Genomic DNA, 26,127 nt, shown 5'->3' with positions numbered 1-26,127 from the left:
TTTCTAGATATTCTACAATCTCGTCCCACAGTGCTGCTTTACAGTTCCAGGATGGAGCCATCAAATGAAGATGCTAAAACAATGGTATCATTATGTTTGGATAAGTATGTCACAGTCACTTTGCTTTATAGTCATATCACACATTTACTAAGTTTTCTTTTTTGTTTTTCAGCCCACAACAGAAATACCTGATGTTATCAATTGCTTAGTCTCTGAATTTTATCCCAGTCTTCTAAATGTTTCCTGGTACATTAATGGGAATCTCATTTCATCAAATTTTACAAACATTGGTCCCAAACTTGACAGTGCTGGAAAATACATCTTCAACAGTATTCTAAAGATTTTCCCAAATGACTGGAATGATGGGTTAGAACTTACATGTCAGGTCTCTCATGCATCTCTCGCTTCACCTATTACAAGAAAAATTCACAAACCAAGTAAGGACATAAACATGTGCACTTGAAAATATTTTAAGAATTGCAATGCCAGGACTAAAATTGTGATACCACTTTTAGATGACTGCTTCACATGTATAACTTAATTTCACAAACTAATGTAATAATGCAGAGGTAATTTAGACAGAATCCACAACTAGTGAATATAATAAGTACACTGAGAAAGTAATGAGGACAATTATATAGTAGTATATGAAGACAAGTTTGGCATTAACAAAAGATAAGAACTTTTGATGAGATTGCTGCATTTTTAAACAATATTACTATATATTTATTTTATCTGTAAATATTTCTAAGTACAAAAGAGAGTATGAGATTTGGATAACAGTATGGGGCTTTAATGCAAGTGGTTATCACTGATTTAGTCTCAGAGAAAGAGTGTACTGCATGTAATACCATATAGTATTAATCTAACTTCTTCTTTTGACTGCTCCCATTAGGGGTTGCCACATTAGATCTTCTGTTTCCATTACATCTTGTCCTCTGCATCTTGCTCTGTTACACCAACCACCTGCATGTCCTCTCTCACCACATCCATAAACCTTATCTTAGGCCTTCCTCTTTTCCTGTAACCTGGCAGCTCCATCCTAACATCCTTCTCCCAATATACCTAGCATCCCTCCTCAGCAAATGTCCAAACCAATGACTCTCTCGCTTTGTCTCCAAACCATCCAACCTAGCTGGTCCTCTAATAATATTTCTAATCCTGTCCATCCTCATCACACCCAATGCAAATCTTAACATCTTAACTCCAAATCTCCAAACTCTGGACCCTACCCAGTTTGGGTTTGTAAAAGGCAGATCATGTCTCCTAAACCTGATAGACGTCTTTGAAGAGGTCACCAAAGCCGTAGATGAGGGTAAGGTGGTTCACACAGCCTATCTAGATTTCGCCAAGGCTTTTGACACCATCCCCCACTCTGGAATTATAGACAAACTCACTAAACTAGGTATAAATCCCTATGTCACAAGATGGGTTGCCAAATGGCTCACTGACAGAGCCCACACTGTGAAAGTAGCAGACTCTAAATCCAACTTCAGACCAGTGACAATTGGAGTACCACAGGGTTCAGTCCTAGGTCCTCTCCTATTTGGTATCTACTTCTCTGAAGTACAGGCTAACACAGAAGGTCTTTGGCTAACAAAGTTTGCAGATGACTGCAAACTAGGAGCCATAATCAAAACTCCTAATGATGTGGACATGCTACAAAAGGGCCTCACTGAGACAGATGCCTGTTGTCAAAGCCATGGCCTCAAGCTCAATGCCAAAAAGTGCATTGTAATCCCTTTTGGTAAAAACTCTGTACCCATGAACTACCACATAGGCAGTAGTCTACTTAACACCAAAAGTGTGATAAGAGACCTAGGGACACAGGTGGACAGTAGTCTCTCCTTTGATAATCACATTGCCACAGTAGTCAGGAAATCCTTCTACATGGCACACCTCATCACAAAAGGTTTCTCATCCAGGAAAAAAGAGGTCATTGTTCCCCTCTACTTATCACTCATTAGACCCACTATAGAGTATAATGCCCCTTTTGGTATGTACCTCACAAGACATCTACAACAACTGGAAATGCCACAGAAATACCTCACAAAGACAATTACCAGCCTCAAACAGATGCCATAAGCAGACCATCTCAGAAAACTCCAGCTTTGCTCTATTGCGTATCACCTACTCAGAGGCAATCTCTGTCTAACATACAAAGAAATGCCAAACCCAGAGCTGATGGACATGCTCCACATAAAGACATCCCAATCCCTCCAAGCTACACGCTCTAGGGACCTAAACCTTGTCACCACAATAAACAGAACATGCTGGAGGGATAGATTCCTGTCCCAGAGACTTCCCATACTCTGTAACAAACTACTTATCTATATCAAATAAAGCTCCTCATTAGCATTCTTCAAGAAAAATCTTGATGACTGGATGGGATATAGGAAATTCACCCTGGGGATCACTTCTGTGGCTCTGCTTGACAGGGGCACAGGAAAATAATTTTCTTTGCTGGCAAAAGCCAGGGTACCATTTGGCTAGGCTTATATAGGTGTTATGGCCAATAGCCTAGTACCTACCTATGAACCTATGAACATCTTTAACTTTCCCACCTCCAGCTCTGACTCCTGTCTTTTTGTCAGTGCAACCATCTCCATCCCATATAACATAGCTGGTCTCACTACTCTCTTGTAGACCTTCCCTTTCATTCTGTCTGTTACAAATCACTCCCAACACTGTTCTCTACCAACTCCACCCTGCCTACACTCTCTTCCACAATCACCATTACTCTGAACTGTTGATCCCAAATATTTAAGCTCATCCACCTTCACCAAATCTACTCACTACATCCTCACAATTCTGCTGTCCTCCCTCACATTGACACACACATCAATTCTGTCTTAGTCCTGCTGACCTTCATTCCTCTCCTCTCTAGAGCATATCTCCACCTCTCCAGGGTCTCCTCAACCTGGTCCCTACTCTGACTACAGATCACAATGTCATCCACAAACATCATAGTCCACTGGGACTCCTGTCTGATCTTGTCTGTCAATCTGTCAATCACCATTGCAAATAAAAAAGGGCTCAGAGCTGATCATTGATGTAGTCCCACCTCCACCTTGAATGCATCCATCACTACTACTGCAGACCTCACCACTCTCACACTACCCTCGTATATATCCTGTACCACTCTTACATAGTTCTCTCCCACTCCCGACTTCCTTATACAACACCACAACTCTTCTCTAGGCACCCTGTCATATGCTTTCTCTAAGTCCACAAAGACACAATGCAACTCCTTCTGACCTTCTCTATACTTCTCCATCAACATCCTCAGAGCAAACATTGCATCTGTACTGCTCTTTCCAGGCATGAAACCATACTGCTGATCACTAATCATTACCTCCTTCTTAACCTAGCTTTCACTACTCTTTCCCATAACTTCATGCTGTGGCTGATCAATGTTATCCCGCTGTAGTTACTACAGCTCTGCACATCACCATTATTCTTAAAACCAGTATTAATCTAACAAATCCAGCATTTTTTCTAACAATTATAGCATTGTGTGTTAAAGTGGCTTATTATAAATCATTAGCTTAATAGCCTATGTTTCATTTCTATATTAAAATGCATTTTATTTCATATACCCTTAAGCTGTTTTTCTTTCTGTTTAACGTCTGCTTCTTTGACTTGTATGTGTTTTGTAAAGTGTCAGATGATAATGCACCAAAATAAAAGCTGAGCTTTGCTAAGCTAAATTTTCACCAGGACTGAGAACAGAGCACTATAAGCCTCAGACTTAAGTAATCATTGCACTTAGAAATGATTCAATAATTTCATTAACCATGCTTTTTTTCTTTTTTGTTTCACTTTTAATTCCACATTCTGTGCTGACATGACATTGTATGACATGTATGTGAAGAAAATTAAAAAATTGTACAGGACAGAGATTTCCAATAGAAGAGCTCATGTAATAAGAAAATACTGCTTTCAAAATACTTTTTAGAAATATCTTGCCATTTCTGTAGATTTGTTAATAAAATTTCCAAGGGGAAATACCTTTGGAATGTCTCTCCACAAATCATGTAATCTACTGAGTAATGTCCCACAGCTTACAACAAGAATTAACAACAGTAATAACCTATGTTGTTGTTCTTCTTTTGGCTTTTCCTGGTTAGGGTCGCCACAGCGGAACTTTGGTCCGCTAATGATTGGCAGTAGATTTTTACGGTGCCGAGGTGCCAGCTCGACGTCCAACCTTCAACGAAGGCACGCCCATTCACACATGTCTTTTGAATGCCACTCAACCGCGGCTATGATTCCTGTAAATAAGAACATTGTAATCTGTAGATTTCCATTTAGACCAGTTTTGTATAATTGCACAGAGCAGATAACAGAATGTGGTAGAATGTATCAGATATAATAGCGTTCTGTGAAAATCTAATTGTTTTATCTAATCTCTTTATTTAACTATTCTTTCTCTCTCAATCTTTATATCTATGTCTAATCTATATGTATATATCTTTGTGTATGTTTATACATTTATACTATATATATATATATATATATATATATATATATATATATATTTTTTTTTTGCTTGTTTTTGTTTTTGCATGTAGTTATTGCAGGAACTGAAATGTTTACTCATTTTTGCTTATTTTGTTCAGAGCCTCCTGATGTCAAGGAATTATTCAGTGGCTGGTGGGTTTCTGGTATCTTGGGAGGTCTGATTGTGCTGATTCTCCTTATCATTGTTGCATACTGCTACAAAAAGGGATCAGGTAAGCTGAATCTCCATACTGAATATTTTAAGTGACGCGCTACCACAAGTTTTATAGAAGCATTTTCACAGCTTAATGTGAGTATGATGCTATCCAATTAATCTGCTGTTTGCATTGTGATGTTTTAGTTAAAAATTGGTCTCAAAATGACTTCTAAATGTGATAAGCATATTTGTTACTGGGGCCCCCTTGATTTGGCACCACCATCATTGTAGTTCATCTGACTTTCCTTAAAGTCACAACTTCCCAAGTCTATATTTTAACAGCTGTATTGACGAAATGCTCTTGAAAAGATGAAATATATGCCTTTATGCTCCTCAACATTGCTATTAATGGAAAATAATTACCTAGTAAGGCAATTTTAATTTAATGATTTAAAAGTACATTTAATGTAAAAACTTTTCAGTTAGGAATGGAGTGTTAAATCAGAAATGCAGTAAATGCTTCTTGCAAATCCATGCCATGATTGTAAATGTCTGAATGCCATTTGAATTTGAAAAAAAAAAGTTAAATTGAAGTAGAATTAAAAGTCATTGATCATGTGGGGATCATATCACTCCCCACATACAATAACCCCTACTCCCTTCTTTACTAATATAATCTACTATGAGGCCAGTGCACCTAGGGGAAGTGGAATTTCTCTTGCATTGAATACTTTCAAAGAGCATGCATCTTCACACCCAGCAACAGTGACTGCAGCATCAGCCACACTTAAGATATTTTGCCACTTCTTATAATGTGGTGTAGAAACTTAAGAAAAATTAAATGCAAACCATTGGTATTTATAGTATTAAAGAGAGTACGCAAAATGCAAATTATCACTGCAGGCACACATTTTCAAACCAATGTGGGAATGTTTGTAAAACCATTACAGTGTAGCTAATTCTTTCTTAGTATAGCAGTCAGTAATCCTGCCTCTCATGCAGGAAACGGGAGGTTGATTTCTTGAAGGGGTTGTATCTTTAAGAGATCTCTGCTTATATTAGGAAAGAGATTCAAATCTAAATGGAGTGATAGGTTTACTACCCAGCACCTCATCTTGCTGTGGAATAGGCTGTCCTTGCATGTCAAGCAGTATGATTTCCTGTCAACCTTCAGACATACCTTAGACAGTTGGGTACCATAAAATTAATTCCAGGACATACATGCATTGACATACAAGAAAAACATGGTAGTGTATAAGGGTGGCGGTCATTTGATGAAATAACCTTGTATTTCCTATGAGTCCTATGATTATGTTTATATGGTATATCCTAAACTACAACTAGTGCAGTATGCATTATCAGTATGGGCAAGGAATGTGAGAATGTTAGTGAAATGCTTTGCAAAGGAGTTAGTTTTGACATAGTGCAGAAATATTTAAATCACTACATTTTCTGGGGCGCAGAGAGGAAAAAAGGGATATCTTCTGTAGAATAGTAAACAAATGTATAAATGCATTTGTGGTACAGAGCAGATATATTGAGTTAATACTGCATGTGACAATGGTTAGTTTATAAATCCACGTTTTCATGTAGTTTACTGCTGTCCTAAAATACATCCAACACAGCAAACACATTTAATTTGCCTTTGCATTACTACAGTTAACTTACAACATCTTCGTTGTCAAAGTTGTGGCTCTCAGGACTGTCAGTGACAGCTTCTCTGCCTCCAACGCCTGCAGTAATATTTGTCATGTAAACTATTTATTGCAGAGACACTCATATTATGTTTGACATGTTCTGTGGTTCCAGCCAGAGGGCAAAAACATAATAGAAGGATGAGTGGGCTTTTGCCTCATCTTCACAAGCACTGCAACAAAATACATATAAAAGAAATACAATCACATATATCCTCATAGGGTCATAGGTTCATAGGTTGGTACTAGGCTATTGGCCCTAGGGCCTATACAAGCCTAGCCATAACAATTCCCTGGATATTTCTTCCCACAATATTTGCTTCCCTGGACCCCTGTCTAGCAGGGCGACTGATGTGATCCCCGAGGTGAATTTCCTATCTCCCATCCAATTGTCAAAGTTCCTTTTGAAGAGGGCCAAGTAGGCACTCTGCTTGACATGTATGGGCAATCTGTTCCAGAGTAGGGGGAGTCTCTGGGTCAGGAACCTATCTCTCCAGCATGTTTTGTTCATTGTGATGACAAGCTTTAGATCCCTGGAGTGTGTGGCTCTGAGGGATTGGGATTTCTTTAAGTGGAGCATGTCCAACAGCTCAGGGTTTGACATGGCCTTGTATGTTAAGCAGAGATCACCTCTGAATAGACGATATACCACAGAGTACAGCTGGAGTTTTTTTAGACGGTCAACATAGGGCATCTGCTTTAGGCCTGTGATTCTTTTAGTGAGGTATTTCTGTAGCCTTTCCAGCTGTTGCAGATGTCTTGTGAGGTACATATCAAATGGGGCATTGCACTCTATAATGGGTCTAATGAGGGATCAGTACAGTGGGACAACAACCTCCTTTTTTCTGGATGAAAAGCCCTTAGTGATGAGGTGTGCCACATAGAAGGATTTCCTGACTGTTGTGGCAATGTGGTTATCGAAGGTGAGACCACTGTCTACCTGTGTCCCTAAGTCTCTCATCACACTTTCAGTGTTTAGTGTACTGCCACCTATGTGGTAATTCATGGGTACATATTTTTTCCAAAGGGGATAACTATACATTTCTTGGCATTAAGCTTGAGCTCATGGCTCTGCCACCAAGCATCTGTTTCTGTAAGGCCCTTTTGTAGAATATTCACATCATTTGGGGATTCAGTAATGGCTCTCAGTTTGCAGTCATCTGTGAACTTTGTTAGCCAGAGTCCCTTAGTGTTACCTGTACTTCAGAGAAGCAGATGCTAGACAAGAGTGGTCCCAGGACTAAAACCTGAGGTACTCCACTTGTCACCTGTCTGGAGCTGGATTTGGAGTCGGCTCCTTTTACAGTCTGGGTTCTGTCAGTAAGCCAGTTGGCAACCCATCGAGTGACGTAGGGATTTATGCCCAGCTTAATACGTTTATCTATGATTCCAGAGTGGGGGATAGTGTCAAAGGCCTTGGCAAGGTCCAGATAGGCTGTGTGGACCTCCTTACCCTCGTCCACAGCTATGGAGACTGATTCAAAGAAGTCAGTCAGGTTCAGGAGACAAGATCGGTCCTTCACAAACCCAAATCGGGTGGGGTCCAGTGTTTGAAGTTTGCCAATGTCTGTTTATAAGTTCCATGATAATGCATTCCATGCCCTTGCAGATCATGCTCATCAGACTGATGGAACGGTAGTTCCCGGGACGGAAGGTGGATCCCCCTTTGTGGAGTGGGATAACTGTAGCTGAGTGCCACTCAGTGGACACAAAGCCTGAGGTGAGGCTATGATTAAACATGACACTTAGGTGAGGTGCCAGTTCATTTTGTAGTTCAGGATGTCATCTGGTCCCATGGATGCTGTATTCTTAGCTTTGGAGAGTGTGCTTTCTACCTGTGTGGCCGTGATTACCGGAATTTGGCAGTCTTTTGGTATTGAGATGGGCCCTTTAGGTTGTGAGAGGGGGGATGAAGTTGGCACTAAATCGACCTGCCAGGATATTGGCAATATCCTTGGAATCAGTATATTTAATGCCATTCTGTTGTAGCTCAGAGCAAATCTGAGCATTGCCATTTAGATTATTGTCATAACTATAGAATGCCTTGTGGTTGTCTTTGGAATCTTTAGCAATTTTATTTTCGTGACTTGCTTTGGAGGATTTTATGAGGGATCTCAGCTTCTTACTGATGCTGGTAAGGGAGTTTTTTGCATCCTGGGATTTTCCTCTTTTTTGAAACAGTTTCTTCCTTTTGTTGTATAGTTTGTTTATGCAGGGGACCACCAGATTGGCTTCCTTTTTTTGGAGGAGAGCGTCTTGGTTCTATTTGGGATGGCACAATTCATGCACGAGTGGATGTGCTCATACAGTGCCTTAGTGTAGGATTCAGCAGTCGAACTTTCAGCTCCCGTCTACATGGGTGTCATGCAGTTTGTCACTTCTGACTTGAGTAGCATGAAGTTGGCTTTGGAGAAGTTTTTTACAGAGGTTTCCTTACTGGGGTTGGGGGTGGGATTTGGATGTCAAGGGTGATTAGCTTATGGTCAGAGCTGACCAATGAGGGGGTGACCACTGGTGTGGAGCATCTATCTCCCATGTTAGTAATGACAAGGTCTAGGATATTGGAACCCCTGGTGGGGCAATGGATTAATTGATCCAGGGCATTTACAAACATAACAATGATTTCCTCTACTTCTCTCTTCAAACAAAATAAAACTACACTTCAGAATCACTGGCTTTGGCTTGCTCATGTTGTAACACACTTTTTCACTTACTACTTACCTACCTAACTTTCTCTCTCACTTTGTTTCACTTTTCTTTTTTTCCACCTAGCTCTCTTTCTCCCTCCTCCCTTGCCCTCTCCTCCTTTCCCCTCTAAATTTTAATCTTAACTCTCTTAACCCATCCTATTCCTTACCTAATTTTACCTTCTTCTTTTATCACTTTCTTATTTTGTATTTATATCTATAAATTTTTATCCTGTATTTATCTGTTTTGTAATTCTGTTTGTATTTGTCTGTGTATGGTAGTAACTCTTCTTGTTGTACTAATTTGTTTGAAGAATTTTGTTTTTTTTTTTGGTTGTTTAACCCACCAACTCCTTTCTTGCTGTGTATTTTCTTTGCTGTGTATGTTGATTTTACATATGTATTAATTTTTACCTGGCCGGAGTTTTAATTCTAATTTCTCCAGCCAGGAAATGGAAATTTCAGAAAGACTGTAAAATAAATCAAAAAAATGTAAAAAAATAAAATTGGAATTTATGAATTCCAAGAACCGTTGGGAAAATGTGTTGGTACCCAAGTAGTTTTCCCAGCTAATGGCAGGGTAGTTGAAATCACCCAGTATTAGGGTGTTTGGTTGTATCTTAATATTTTCCAGTATGTTTAGAAAGGTGTAGTGAGAATCTTGGGGCATGGTGGGGGATCTGTAGCAAGCTACAGTTTGGATTGTAGTCTTACCTAGTGTTAGTTGCACTTGGAGAATTTTAGATGCATTGTGTTGGGCAACTAGCCTGGAGGTGTGTATATCCTTGGTGAATATGGACACTCCTCCACCTTTAGAGTTTCGATCCTGGTTTGGTGGCCGAAAAGTGTGGTAAGAGTTGTAGCCTGGTATTGGAGGGGTGCTCTCTGGAGCCTTGAACCAGGTCTCAGTTACTGCACAGATATTGATGTTTTCTATTTTTAGGAGTGCCTCGAGAGAGCGCATTTTGAAGTTTAGACTTTTAGCATTGAGTAGCATTACCTTCAGATTTTGCATGATTGTATCTGTTACAGTGGTGATTTTGTCCTTTGAACATTGCCTAAAAAATGCACTATGGGGTGGCAAGAGCTTTAGCCAATAACCTGAATCCCAGGGGTGACAGGTGCAGACCATCTCTGCCAAAGCATCGTGGTTTGTCGATCATGTCGTCACAGACAAACAGATACTGAATCCCCTTTGAATGACATCAGAAGCTTAGCCAGTTGTTGAAGTCGATCATTTTGTCCTTATACTGTGGTATAATTCTGGGCAAAGGCAGGATGCTACTCAGGACTAGGATCATACCTGCCTGGGCCACATGATCCGAGAGCTCTTCCATGTCTCTTTTTATGTAGTCCAGGGAGGTATGTCTCAAGTCATTCACTCCAACATGGACAATGATAGAGTCATGTTTGTACTTGTTGTGGAGTGATTTGAGTGCATGCATTATGTGACAGATCGTGGCACCCGACAAGCAGCTGTCTGTAATTTTCTCCTTGTTCAGCCTGGTGAGTGGGACATCAGGGTGCCTGACTATAGAGTCGCCTATGACTAAAGTGTTAACCTGAATTGGATGGCTTGGTGGCAAAAATGAATAAAACCCTGACTACAAAAAAGAGAATCTAGTCCAAGCAGGGGCCTTGAGACTGTAGATATTGGCCAGGAGTGTGTGGGAATGCCCTGCTGATTCATGAAACAGAGGAGCGAGTGAATAGATTTGAATAGTCAGATCCATTACAGTGCTGACACCTACTGGTGATAGAGGAAGTACAGTTTGCAGCATTGCAGGCCAGACAAGAACTGCCAGCATTGGCCAAACCGGGTACATATTACATTGTTGGACTGTTAAAAGTTGGAACATCATATGGTCAAACCCATATGATCGAACTTTCAACAGTTTGAATGTTTGAATGGAGATCTCCGTACAGTGCAGAATGGGAAGGTTTCCCTTTCCTGCACTGTAGTGTGATCTCGAAGTTGGTATATTTAAAGAGTGGCGGGTGCAGCGGGGCCTGCATAAAACTGTCAGGTAGGTTCTTGTGTTATTTTTTTTTTACATTTTTGAATTGTTAAAAGTTCAAACATATGGGTTCGACCATATGTCGTTCGAACTTTTAACAATTCAGTAAAGTAATATAAACCCGGCCAAACCATGTGCAATAGCTCCATTCATGCATGTACAAAAGTGAAGGTGCACTAGTGAGGAAGAAAGATGATGTCATGCATTTCAGACTCCAGGTGGGAAGGTTTGGCCTTGTAAGCAAAAAACTGTGCTTCCCAATAATGTCCGCTCATTGGTGCTCAACTCTCACCTTTAGCCTGGATGACAAAATAAAGTTACCAAAAGGTCTTGCATTCCAGAGGTAGGAGATCTCTCCCCAAGAGATGATACTGGATGCTTAACCTAAGAAGATAAGGGAAACAAAGGGGTCAAAGGAGTGACTTGGGGGGGTCTTAATGATCAGGGAAGTCTCAGGAAAAAAAGGATATTTATACAATATTTATAGCTTGGAGTGGATCCTGGCACCTCTAGTTTGTTCCAAACTACTTGTCATCACTAGGCCTTGCTGTGCTGGGGATATAGTGCTTCTGGCAGTGTCTCCACTCTGCTGGAAATTGAGTGTTTTAAGCATTGCATCTGCAGGGTTTCTCTCTGCTGGGGATGTGCTGAATGAAAAGGAAGGGGAGGAATAAGGCAGACATTAATGGCATTCAATATGCAGTATAGATGCCAGGCAGACTTAAAGATGAACAATGCTGTAGCGAATATACTATTTTAAAACACTTGTGTTTCTTTCATTTCCCAAACTGCATGGCTTGAACCTGTGGTTTTCTGTTCATGGCGCTACCTGCCTTCATTGCTGTGCCTTCTTTTTCATTGACTTTCTGCTCTGCTGCCTCCCTCAAACACTCCACAGTGTAGGGCAAAGACTACATAATAGATGAGGCACTACAGTTGATATATGCAGTAATAAGAGATGGGTATGCAATGTACTGCCACAGAATATTGTGTTATACTTTTCCAAAATAGTACACTGGCCACTAATGCACTTAGAACCTTAACTAAGTTCACATTAGCAGAAAATGGGACTTGCTTCTGTTTCTCTAAGTTTTTAATCCCTTTGTGCTATTAATGGGCTTGCAGACATTTTACAAAAGGAGTTAATTCTCTGAGTCACATCCCCCTTTATTGCACTTTGTTTTCAAAGATTCAATTCACTCAGGAAAGTTTCACCTCCCAACATATCCTGTTAAATCTGTTTCTCTTGTCACTAATAGCATATTCTTTGAATCTAAAATTGAGCAATTATCATGGAGACAGAAAAAGTACTGCTAAGGGGCATGGTCCTGTTAGAACTGTAGAATCCAATTCCTCAAGAGTCTAACCTTCATCTCTCCCCCCTTTTAAAAAAATGAGATAACCTGTAATGTGACTTTCACTATACATAATTTAAGTAGACCACATAAAGGCATTCTCTGTGGCTAAGAAAAGAGCATTCAGTGGACCCCAATTATATCCCAGAATGCCTCCTAAATAGCCAGACATATGACCTATCAGTGCCACTTCCACCCTACTCTACCATATCCTCCAAAGAGGCTTCATGCCATATGAATGGAGGAGCACAACAGTCATTACTAAGGGTGGGCCATCAACAAATCCCAGGAAGTACAGACTTATTAGTCTGACTAGTCTCATATGCAAAGGCATGGAAAGAATTATCATGGAAATGATTAACAGTGGCATAGAAAACCTTCAAACACTGGACTCAACCCAGTTTGGTTTTATCAAAGGTCAAGCCTACTAAATGTGGTGGACTTCTTTGAACAGGTCACCAAGGCAATGGATGAGGGAAAAATGGTACATGCTGCCTACCTTGACCTAGCTAAGGCATTTGATATAATACCCTACTTGGGCATTGTAAACAACCTCATAGAATTATTCATAACCCCCTATGTAACTCATTGGATAGCCAATTAGCTCACGAATAGGACCCTGGAGGCTAGGACTGGAGAGACTACCTGCACAAAAGGCCAGTCACCGGTGGTGCCCCCACAGCTCTGTGTTGGGTCCACTCTTCTCTGGCATCTATTTCTCAGAAGTGAAGGCCAATATTAAGGGCCTCTGTCTTACCAAGTTTGCCAGCTAGGAGCAGTCACAGAAACATCCTGAAATACTAGCATTGTACATTAATTTCTAACACAGACAGATGACTGGTGCCAAAGCCATGTCTTATAACTCAATGCAAAGAAATGCATAATAGTAGCTTTTGGGAAGTCAACCATCCTGGGAAAATAATTAATCAATAAAGCACCCCTAGAATGTGACACAGTAGTCAGGGATTTAGGGACTCGTGTAGAAAGTAACTTGGCTTTCAACCAACATGTGTCTAAGGTAGTAAGAAAATAATTCTTTGTCACTCAACTTATAAGTAAAGGCATAGCATCCAGGCCCAGCTAAGTCATCATGCTACTGTACTCAGACATCAGCAGACTCATCATGGAGTATAACTTCTCCTTCGGTATGTGTCTGGCCAAGTACATGCAACAACTGAACATCCATGGAGGCTCCTCACAAAAAGAGCAAAGGGCATAAGCACAATGTCATATGCAGAACTCTTCAAAGCCCTATCCCTACACTCTGTTTCCTACAGACTGCTGAGATGTGATTTATGCCTAGCCTACAAGGCATACATGGATCCCAACCTGATGGACCTTTTGCATATCTGCAAAATGAACAGCATCAGAACTATTAAAGGATTTAAACGTTGCTTCGGATTTAAATAGGACATGTTGGAGGGCACATATTCTGGAATAGGCTTCCCATTCATGGGAAGCAGTGCCCTTCCCTGACCCTATTCAAGCTTAACTTGGAGCAGTGGATGGGAAATCAGAAATTTGCCCCTGGTCTGACACCTATGTCTCTGATGGACAAAGGGAGGTGCTAAATCATGTGGTGACTAACCATTAAAATAATGTCTAAGGCAAAATAGCTCATGGGATACATTTGGGTTGCATGACTAGGCTTATAAATAACCCATGGTCATTAGTCTAGTAGATACCTGTGAACCATAGACTAGGCCTAGTTATATTAAGATTTATTGTTTTTTACAAGACTAAATTTGTATAAAGACACACATCAAGACATTTTGATTTAAACACGAGAGTAATTATACAGTTATTTTTTTCAGTTTTATTAACAGATTCATAGCAATGAAGAAGTAAGACTATTTACAAAATTGCATTGAAAGTAATATATCAGAAACAAACACACGTGGCATGGATGACATTTGTATGCTGCTATTGCATCCAAGAAGGATGGTTACCTAAGAAATATGGGACACCTTTAATTGTCATGGTTTGATTTTACATGGAACATAGCTGTCTTGAATGCTTAGTATAGTTTCATTAGTTTAGATGGAAATAAGTGTATAAGATGTAAGACACTATTCAGGCATCAGTTTAAAGAGTAAAGTTACATATTTGTCAGGAAAGTTTGTATGATTACATGGGAAAAGCAAGTGGTGGAGTTTGCTTAATGGTGCTCAGGATATGCCAAATCATACTTCATATGCTATAATCTGTAATATTTACAAAATTATATAAATATTAAGCTAAGTTATCACAGACAGCTTAATACTATTTTCAAACAGCCAAGCTCAAATTAAGCATTGTTTTTAAATAACTTTAATACATTAAGTGAGAATAATACTGTTCATTCACAGATATACTTGCTGTAGAATTCCTTGAAAGAGTAAACTATTTAATGACCATGAATGTTTTGTAGGCAAACCTCAGCAGATAACCAGTATAAATATATCTGCATGCTATATAGACTTAATATTTACATTAATATTTGATACAACCAAGTTGTACTACTCACGCTGACTAAACTAAACATATTGATAGAATGTGAGGTTAAGGTACATCAGGAAATTATTTTTGATGGTCACCCAGGTTTATTGAAGCAGTTACACTTGTAAACAGTTTTTAAGTGCTTGAAAATTTGTCACTTATGGTATAGAATATTCTCCTACATCAGCCTTTGCAGGGAAAAAAAGTAATTTGCATTGCATTCACAAGTGCTGCTAGAAAAGTTAATAACTATTACAGTCCATAAGCTGCAGTGGTGCAGCGGTTAGTGTTGTCACCTCACCACAAGAGGCTCACCGATTCAATTCTCAGCTTGAGTGCCTTCTGTGTGGAGTCTGTATGTCCTCCCAGCAGTTGAGTGACGTTTAAAGACATGCAGGTAGGTGTGTGCATGAATGGGTGTACCTTCTTTGAAGGTTGGGCGTCGGGCTGGCACCTTGGCAACATAAAAATCCACTGCCAATCATTAGCGGACCGGAGTTCAGCTGTGGTGCCCCTAACTGGAAAAAGCCGAAAGACATTAGTTTTACAGTCCACACTCAGAGAATGACTATGAAGTCAAGCAGGGGATAGGGAAATTAACAATTCAAAATGATCAAATCTCCATAGCTAAAATATTAGGAATAGAAAAAGAAAGGATGTTCTTCGTCTCCCATTGCTGCAGTCCTTACATATGGGTAGTCCGCTGTCCACAATCGGCCCGAATACCAAAGGGCTAGAACCGGCGTCAGTCATCGGCGCCCGAGACTGACGTCAGTACGTGCCAGTACAAATGCGCATGACCGACGCCATATCCTCAGTCTTTCTTGCCGCGTGGTCCTAAGCAGAAGCAGCGTTTGCAAGTGCCGTTCGGCGTTCTGGAATTGTCGGTTTTCGAGTTTCAGACCGGAGACCAAGTTGGGCTAAGTACCCCGTTGGGGACACTTTTGTCTTTCTTGCCTCAGTATTGACGGATGTCAGAAAAAGTTAATAACTGTATTTCTTGTGGGAAACAGATTCCTCATAGGGATTACCATTCACTCTGTATTCCTTGTTTAGGGCCTGAGCACGACGTTGTTGGGTGTCGCTTTTGTGCTACTTTTAACAAGCGTACTATTAAATGTCGGTTGGACTGTGCTAGGCTAGTGTTTGGTAAACGTTGTAATTACAACATGCCGTCGGATTCTCCGACGCCTGGTTCATCTAAGAAACGCAAAGAGAGGTCTTTGCGGTCCAAACAGGATGAGTCGTCCGCTCCGGACGCCGGTTCTGTAGAACCACCGACTACTTCAGCGGCTCCTTCTGAAAGTTTACCTGAGTCTCTAGGGGAGCCTTTGTTACTACAGGAAGTGGCTTCTCCTGTGTTAGGCCAGGCTGAGGGTGCTTCTCAGGTGTCGGTGGTTCCCTCCCCTCTTAGGGTAGTTAGGCCTCCTCCTTCTAAAAGCCATTCTAAGTCTAAGTCTGCCCCTGCTGGTGCTAGTCCCCAGGGTCCAGCTCCTAGGAAGCACATGTTAAAGATGGCTGAAGATTTGATTACTTTAATTAGGGGTTCTATGCCCCCCCCTGAGAAGAGGCCCAGGGTAGAGACAGAGTTGGAGGGTTTGGTTCAGTCTTCCAATGACTCAGATTCCTCTGTGGAAGAACTTCAGGATTTCCCTCCCTATTCTGATTCGGAGGCTGAGGACACTACTCCCTCTGCGTCCCCTCCAGAAGATTTTTCTTTCTCTGAGACTTTGCATTCCATGAGGGAGCATTTCAAATGGGAAGGCCAGGATTACTCTGATTCTCGTAAAAGGCTGAGAGAGTTCTTGTTTTTGCCTCAGCATAGGCCCTTGGCTATTCCCCCTGTACTGGATGTTGTTCAGGATGTATTTTCTGAGGCTGCCCTTAACCCAGATTCTCTGCCTCCTGCCCCAGTTAAACCAGATAGATACTACAGGGTTCCGGAAGCTCACAAGTACTTATACAAGAGTCCTAGGGCTGATCCAGAAACTGTTTCTCAAGGCCCTAAAGGTGTTAGGGCTTCTGTGGTTAAGTATCCAGTTCCTCTGGACAAGGATGCTAGGGCCCTGGATAGGTGGGGTAAGAAACTGTATACCTCTTCTACTTTGGCTATGAGAGCTTTAAATTGTCAGTTTCATATGCTCAGGTATCAAAATTATTTGCTGGGTCAATTGAAATGTAAAGTAGATGCTTTAGCTGAAGGTATTGATTGTAAGGAGCTTCAGGATTTAGTGCATGCTTCAGACCAAGTTGGTAAGCATTCTTTGCAGTGTGGTTTTGATGCTTTACAAGCTTCTTCCATGGTGGCTGCTACTAGTTCTGTTGTTCGCAGACGTGCCTGGCTTAAAGATCAGACCTTGTCAGAGCATGTTAAGGCTCGAATTATGGATGCTCCTTTGCAATCTGATGTTCTTTTTGGCCCTCCAGTAGAATCAGTTTTGAAAAAAATGGAGGAAAAAGCTAAGTCTATGCAGACAGTTAAGGACTTTTTACAGGTTCAGCCCCCTAAGTTCAGTAGGAATTGGCCTGCTAAGGGATGGTCTTTTCCCTCTTCAGACTTTCATTCTAGGGGCAGGTCGAGGCGAGGTAGAGGTAGGGCTTCCTCTCAGGGCCCTGTTACTTCTAGGACTTTGAGTTCTTCTACCCCTTCTGCTGGGGAGGGCAGGGGTCAGTCCTTTCGGAAGCAGACCCAATGACCTGTGTCTTCAGCTGCCGGACTCTGCTTTGCTGGCAGCTCCTCTAGGAGGAAGACTAGGACTTTTCAGAAGGAATTGGCATTTGGTTACCCAAGACAAATGGGTGTTGGACATAATAGATCGAGGTTACAAATTTTATTTTCACACATTCCCTCCTTTCAAAGGTATGCCGGATGTGCCTCATCAGCAAAGACTGGAAGCACAGGCACAAATTTCTTCTCTGCTTCAGTTGGGAGCAATACAGGAAGTTCCTTCTGCGGAAAGAGGCACAGGGTTTTATTCCCGTCTTTTCTTAGTGCCAAAGAAAGGAAATACTTGGAGACCGATTCTGGATTTATCCATTCTAAACACCTTTCTGGAAATTCCAAAATTCAAGATGTTAACACTTCAACAGCTGTTACCTATGCTGGGCAGAGATCACTGGATGGTGACTTTGGATCTCAAAGAGGCCTATCTTCACATTCCTATCAGGCCCTGTTGCAGGAAATTCCTGAGATTTCGAAATGGGAATTTGCATTATCAGTTCTCTGCATTGCCCTTTGGCTTATCTACTGCGCCCAGGGTATTCACAAAAGTCCTGGCTCCAGTAATAGCTTTTCTCAGATTAAAAGGAATTCAAATTTATCCTTATCTGGACGACTGTTTGATTCTGGCTCAAGGCAAGCACGAACTTCTTCAACATCTGCAGTATGTAATGACAGTTTTAAGATGCCTAGGGTATTCTGTGAACGAAATAAAGTCCAGTCTAGTACCCTCACAAGAGATGTGTTTTCTGGGTGTGAGACTGAATACAGCTACTCAGATGGCATTTCTTACCCTGGACAAACAAAGAAATCTTCACCTATACTTCCGACAGCTATCAGTAATGTCCAGGCTGACTGCAAGGACAGTCCTTCAAGCCTTGGGGTTCATGGCATCTTGCATTCTAGTACTTCCCAATGCCAAACTGCATATGAGGAAGCTACAATGGTATCTCAAAAGCGTTTGGACTCAACACAGCCACGATTTGGACACTGTCATTCCAATTCTACCTTGCATTCAGAAAGAATTTGTGTGGTGGGCTCACCTAAACAAGGGACTCTCTGTGACCCAACCAGAGGCAAGTCAGATATTAACGACAGACGCCTCGGAGTCAGCCTGGGGAGCTCATTTCAAAGGAAAATGGATTCAAGACCTTTGGCCCCCAGAGCTACTTCACTTGCATATCAACATGAAAGAGATGCTGGCAGTTCAATTTGCATTGAAAGCATTCAAGGACCTACTTCAACCAGGACTGGTGTTGATTCGAACAGACAACACAACTGTCATGTGGTACATCAACAAGCAGGGGGGAACTCATTCTTACCCTCTTTGCAGACAAGCAATGCTGTTATGGGAAACTGCTTTAAATCTGCACATCACTCTTCGAGCACAGTTTCTGCCAGGAGCACAAAATTCTTTAGCAGATGTTCTGAGCAGACAGATGGTGGATCCTCACGAATGGAAGTTGGACCCTCAGGTATTTCTTCAGTTGACCATGGCTTGGGGAACTCCAGACATAGATCTGTTCGCTTCTCCTCTGAATTTCCAACTACCTCTGTTTTGCACAAGGCTGTTTCATCCGAAAGCCTGGAAAATAGATGCACTATCCTTCAGTTGGAGCATCCTTCACGTGTATGCTTTTCCTCCTCTGCCTCTTCTTCCAAAGGTACTGTTGAAAGTCAGGAGGGACAAACCTTGCATGATCCTTATAGCACCGGATTGGCCTCGTCAGCATTGGTACCCTCTGTTGAGGAGCTTAATTCATGGGACACCTTGGCCATTACCACAGATTCCTCACTTATTGTCTCAGGAAAACAATCATTTTCTCAATGTCAGGGTGCAATCCCTACACCTGACAGCCTGGCGCATTCTATTTTAAAGAAGGAGGGCCTTCAGCTCCCTCAACAAGTTTTGGATGTTATTTTGGAAGCCAGGCGACCTAGTACTCGAAAGGTTTATGCTGATAAATGGAAGAGATTTTTTCTTTGGGGTTCAGCTAAAGGTTTTGATGTCAAATTGCCTAATTTGAGTTGTACATTGCAATATTTGACTGTTTTGTTGGACAAGGGTTTGTCCTTCTCTTCTGTAAAAGTGCATGCTGCAGCTATTTCTGCTCACTATGATTGTGACCCTCCTTTGTTTTCACATCCTTTGGTTAAACAGTTTTTTAGAGGGGCAAAGAATATAAGACCCCCACGAAGAGCTCCTACTCCTGCCTGGGATCTTAATTTTGTTTTGGAGAAGCTGACTCTGCCTCCTTTTGAACCTGCAGCTACAGCTGAATTGAAGTTGTTGTCTTGGAAGACTGCTTTTTTGTTGGCTGTTACTTCTGCTAGAAGGGTATCTGAATTACAGGCCCTCATGGCAGTGGAACCTTTTCTGATTTTTCACAAGGACAGAGTTTCCTTACGTACTAATCCTACTTTTATGCCTAAAGTGATTTCTAATGTGGCATTGAACCAATCTATACATTTGCCTACTTTTTATGCTAACCCCCAAAATAAAGGGGAAAAAGTTTTGCATTCTTTGAATGTACATAGGCAGTTAAGGTATTATCTGAGCAGAACCAAAGAGTTCAGAAGATCTCAACAATTATTGGTTTCTTTTGCTTTGACTTCACAGGGGAAAGCTGTCTCGAAACAAACTATTTCCAAGTGGATTGGCCATTGTATTACTTTTTGTTACTCTCATCATGGAAAGGATGTTCCAGTTGGGATCTGGCCTCATTCTACTAGGGCTACGGCCACCTCTACTGCTTTTCTGAGAGGGGTAGCTACTAAAGATATTCTAGAGGCAGCTACTTGGAGTTCTGTACATACCTTTACAAAGCATTATCATTTACCTCTTTATTCTAGGTCTAGGGCTGGGTTTGCCACTGCAATCTTACAGGGCATGTTAGCAGCTCCTAATGCTATTTAGTTAGCCAGCCTCCCTTTTTTCCGTTGCTCTGGGATTCTACCCATATGTAAGGACTGCAGCAATGGGAGACGAAGAACATAGTACAGTTTTGTACCTACCATAAATGTAGATGTTCGAGGATCTCCATTGCTGCAGTCCAATTTTCCCTCCCTCCTTCCCCCTTTACTTTTTTAGGTTGGGTTTTGGGTGGTGGTTTTTTTTTGCATTCTGACGTCTGAGGCAAGAAAGACTGAGGATATGGCGTCGGTCATGCGCATTTGTACTGGCACGTACTGACGTCAGTCTCGGGTGCCGATGACCGACGCCGGTTCTAGCCCTTTGGTATTCGGGCTGATTGTGGACAGCGGACTACCCATATGTAAGGACTGCAGCAATGGAGATCCTCGAACATCTACATTTATGGTAGGTACAAAACTGTACTTTTTTGAAAGATCAAAAGAGGAAGCAAATGAACCAGAAAGAGACTAAAATATTGAGGCACATACATGCATACATTCATATTCATTTTCCTTGATTATGTTTGTGATGACCGTGCCCTGGTCCAGCAATCAAGGAGCCTCAATCCTCACCACTAACACCAGAGAGGTTGTCTCATAAAAGAGAAAAGGATAACTAATACACACAGTAAAGTACAATTTCCCTTAAGTGCACACAGAGATCACAGTCAGTCTGGAGCTGGTTGCTCCCTTGCTCACCAGGTCCCCAGTAAGACTCCCCACTGGCACAGCTATAGGGTCCAAGCCTCAGCCTAGCTAAGCAAGCTAAAACCTCCAGTACCCTCTCTGTCCAACCAGTGCTTCGTGTCCCTGCCTAGTAGCTGACACACCACACACACACACTTTGAGAAGAGGTTATACAACCACACAAACACTCCTGGGAAAGGCTGATACAGATTCTCCAGCTTTGCCCCTTTACCCAGACCATATGGTAGTAATTATTGCCACAACTCAACTAATATATCAGCTACTAAAAGGCCCTTAAAAGGGTGTCCAGTTACTACTGTGCACTATTATTATCCAGTGGTAATGTGACTATACAGTCTAAGGCTTATCACAGTGGCCTAGTACAATAAACTCTATAAATATGCAATGTACTCTAGAGCCTATCTCTACACAAATCAGCCACAGGTAGAAAGTTTTAAAAATATTTAAAATAATAAATAATTAAAACACAAGACAAAACTACTACACCACAGCGATATCTAAGAGATCAGAGATCACACAGAAACTTAAAATAATATAGTAGGACATGTCTGATTTCAAAGAAAAATACCTAATTAATCTTTACTAGCTTTAACTATTCCTACAAGAAATCACAGTGCTAAAACTTACATGTGAGCACAAGGCAGAGTGATGAGTTAGATGTCAAGATCAAAATGTTTTCTGGTCTCTTGTGAGAAATAGTATTTAAACATTACTAACAAACATGTCTCTAAGGCCCTCCCAAAATGACATCATTTTTGACACTTAGGTTTTCCCAGTATTCATATTGCATGATCTTAACACCTGATCTGAGTTCTCAGGCCACAAACTGCATTATTTAGCAATCTAACACCTGCACAGAAACTTACAACAATACAAGACATTTCACATGTATATTCTAACAGAAACTAGAGCAATAAAGCACTTTCCACATCTAAATTCTGGTCATAAACTTTAGCCTTAAAACAATGGGCATGAAACCTTCATCCAGCCACACTGGAGCCGAATTCTAATATGAAAGGATCACAACATGCTTCAATGGGCCAGTAGAGTGCAATGTTGTCACATATTTTGCAGTTCCACATTTCACTGTATTCTTTTACACTCAAGAAACATGCCTGTATTTTACATTTATTTACAAATGCCAGAATTATATATCAAATTCTACTTGACTAGGCTGGCAGCCTTCGCCCATATCTCTCAAATCATCGCAATATTTTTATACCATATTGATGCTCATAAATTCTTTTTCTAAGTTCTTGTATATAAAATGCCTTACAGGTGTAGCACTTAGCCATATAGACCAAATATTTTGCATTACATGTAAAACACCTGGTACTTAATATGTATTTTCTGTTCTTGTGTCAATGAAGTGTGGACATTGCATGATGTATCTACACTGGGAACTTGATGTTGAACTAAAAAAAAAAAAAAGAGAGAGATTGACAGGGACAGAAGGGATTACAGCAAGGAAAACACTTTGGCAAAAGACTCAACAGAGTGTTGTTTTTAAAAAAAAACATGTTTTTAGTGTCATTGATCATGTCCCACGACATTTTAATGGATACAAAGAAAATAAATTGGAATATGTTGAGCTGAAATGGCAAATCCTGTTTTATGCCTACAGCGTACTGGGATTTAATAGTTCTGTGAATTATGAGGCAGTTTAGATTATAAATCATCCCAGGAAAAAGTGTAAGTAGATCTTTTTTGATGTGTGTATGTTTTATTACAAACTTTTTGTGAGATTGTATGTAAATATGTTTCTAAATTTTGGAAGATCATTTATTTTAATTGGATCATGTGATAGGGATGTTTTGTATTCAGTGATATTTGAGAGATCTGTGTAAGTTTATGTTCTGATGAAGGCCCACGTTGTCGAAAGCACTTAACTTTATTCATTAAATTATTTTGATGCATTCCCTGTCTTTTGGTGATTATTTTTGATTTGTTATATATATTTTTTAAATACTATCTCAGGACTTTCCAGTCATTTTTGTTTGTCAGTCATTGTAAAGCTTATCTGCAAGATGGTCTGTTAGAAAGTACTGCTACTGATGTTGCCAAATCTCATCTTCAAAGATTTAGTGTTTGCAGGCCATGTTTGAGTTACCACAGGCTCCATGAAATTGAAACAGTGGACCACTACAGGGTGGACAGGTTCACCATACAGGAAATACTAGACATATGTCAGCCCCATCTGAGGTCCCATGGGAATCACAGAGAACCTATCCCAGTGGATAGCAAGGTATGTGTAGTTTTACATATTTTAGCTACAGGGATGTTTCAATGATCTATAGGGGACAGAATGGGGGTTTCCCAGGCTTCTACCTCAAACATGCTCTACTAGTTCCTCAGTGCAATGCTTCATTAGGTGGAGGAGCTCACATGTGGTTTCCACATACCCCAGAGAAGACAGCCAGCACCATGCAAAATTTGTGTGCCATAGCCCATTCCCCCTTGGGTACTGGGGGCCATAGACTGCACACATACTGGAATTAGGGCCCCACCTGGTGAAGTGAGAAGAAGGTACATGAACTGAAAAGATCATCCATCAACTGCTAAGTAGTCTATAATGCACAAGGTATCATCTATTATGTGTGTGCAGGCCACACATGCAGTTTCCTCAACACCTACATATAGCACACTTGTGACCTCTTAAATGATTTGCAAGGGGTGACTTGCTACAAGGATATCTAGTGGGAGATGATGGATATGCCCTTACACTTGGCTTACAACTCCAGTGAGAAACACACACAACCCCACTAAGCAAGGTTGCAACACTGCACATGCCTAGACTCAAAACACCACAGAGAGTGTGTTTGGGTTGCTCAGGTCATGGTTGCACTGTCTGAATGCATGTGGAAGTGCTCTGCAATATGATTGTGCCACCTGTGTAAAATACTGACTGTATGTGCCATCTTACATAACATTATACTTAGAAAATTGTCTGCAGCAGAGTAGCCCAGTGCAGGGACTACAGTTCCAGCACCACAGACAGTGTTAGATGAAACAGATGAGGGGTCAGATGAGGAGCCAGCAGCAGGGAATGACCATGGTATATGGAGATGGGCCCAATATGCCTTGGTATTGGCAAAGAGGCAGTAAGGTACACATGCAGTCACCACTTAATTAACACAAGAGCTCAGCATATGCAAACAGTAACACTGATGCATGCAATTAAACAGGTTGTGTTTACATATGCACTGGTTGGCTACTATAAGCATTAGACATAGGGAACACTATGCTAGGATGCTCTCATTTGCAGTAACAAAGATGTGTGATCAACCTGTCTTGAACAAATACTACAATATATAAACAGAGTAAGCAGACAGTAAAATGGTGATGCCTGCACAGGAGTATTCATAGGTTCATAGGTTCATACTAGGCTATTTGCCCTAGGGCATTTATAAGCCTAGCCAGAGTGTGTATGGCTTTTGCCACCCATTTTAAATTAATTTTGCTATGCCCTTTTTCGAGGTTAGTATACTGTGCCTCTGTCTAACAGTGACACAGAAGTGATACCCGCGGTAAACCTACGATCTCCCATCCACTCATCAAGATTCCTCTTGAAGAGAGTCAATGAAGGACTCTGCCTAACCTGTACTGGGATTTTATTCCAGAGTGAAGGGACCCTCTGGGTTATGAATCTGTCCCTCCAGCATGTCCTATTTATTTCAGTGCTGAGGTTCAAGTCCCTCGAGCGCGTAGCTCGATGGGATTTGGATTTTCTGAGATGCAGCATGTCCATTAATTCCAGGTTGGACATGGCTTTATACATCAGGCACAGATCGACTCTGAGCAGGCGGTATGCCACTGAGTAGAGATGTAGTTTCTTTAACTGGGCAGCATACGGCATCTGTTTGAGCCCCTTGATCCTCTTGGTGAGGTACTTTTGGGGTCTTTCCAGTTGCTGCAGGTGTCCGGTAAGGTACATCCCAAAAGGGGCATTGTACTCAATTATGGGCCTGATGAGGGATGAGTAAAGCGGCACGATGACCTCCCCTGATCTAGATGTGAATCCCTTCATGATTAGGTGGGCTATATAAAATGTTTTTCTAACCACTTTGGCCACGTGGTTGTCAAATGAGAGATTGCTATCAACTTGGGTCCCCAGGTCCCTAATTACTTCTTCTGTACTTAATGGATTACCACCTATGTGGTAATTTGTGGGCACTTTGTTTTTGCCAAAGGGGATGACTATACACTTTTTGGCGTTTAACTTGAGGCCATGGCTCTGGCACCAGTTGTCTGTTTCTATGAGGCCCTTTTGGAGGATGCTTGTGTCGGCTGGAGAGTCTATTATGGCGCCCATTTTGCAGTCATCTGCGAACTTGGTCAGCCACAGTCCTTCCATGTTGACCTGTACCTCCGAGAAATATATACCGAACAAGAGAGGTCCCAGGACTGAGCCTTGTGGGACGCCACTTGTAACTGGTTTGGAGTCTGACATGGCTCCAGCTATTCTAACCATGTGGGTTCTGTCCTTGAGCCAGTTTGCAACCCATCTAGTGACATAGGGGTTTATATTTAAGCAGGTGAGCTTATCTATAATGCCCGAGTGGGGTATTGTATCGAAGGCTTTTGCGAGGTCCAGGTAGGCTGTGTGGACCACCTTCCCTTCAATGGCCTTGGTGACTGTTTCAAAGAAATCGACCAGGTTTAAGAGGCAGGATCTGCCCTTAACAAAGCCGAACTGGGTAGGATCCAGTGTCTGTAGGTCCCCAATATCTTTATTTATAAGGTCCATGATGATCCTTTCCATAGCTTTGCAGACCAAGCTAGTGAGACTTATGGGGCGATAGTTTCCAGGATCCGTTGAGGCACCACCTTTGTGGAGAGGGACCACTGTTGCTGTACGCCACTCTTTGGGTACATATCCTGTAGTAAGGCTGAGA

General features: G+C 41.3%; 1 gene segment (V, D, J or C); it reads left to right on the top strand.

The window, feature by feature from the left end:
* Positions 1–26,127, top strand: part of LOC122790892 — a 367,647-nt gene that overhangs the window by 217,560 nt on the left and 123,960 nt on the right. Inside the window, 3 exon segments of the C gene segment in view lie at positions 8–84; positions 173–437; positions 4,623–4,736. Of these exon segments, the coding sequence occupies positions 8–84; positions 173–437; positions 4,623–4,736 (456 nt within the window).

The sequence above is a fragment of the Protopterus annectens genome, chromosome 16.part0 (assembly GCF_019279795.1).
Source record: "Protopterus annectens isolate FY-2018-M chromosome 16.part0, PAN1.0, whole genome shotgun sequence".
Lineage (NCBI taxonomy): Eukaryota > Metazoa > Chordata > Ceratodontiformes > Protopteridae > Protopterus > Protopterus annectens.
This window is presented reverse-complemented; position numbering and strand designations above follow the sequence as displayed.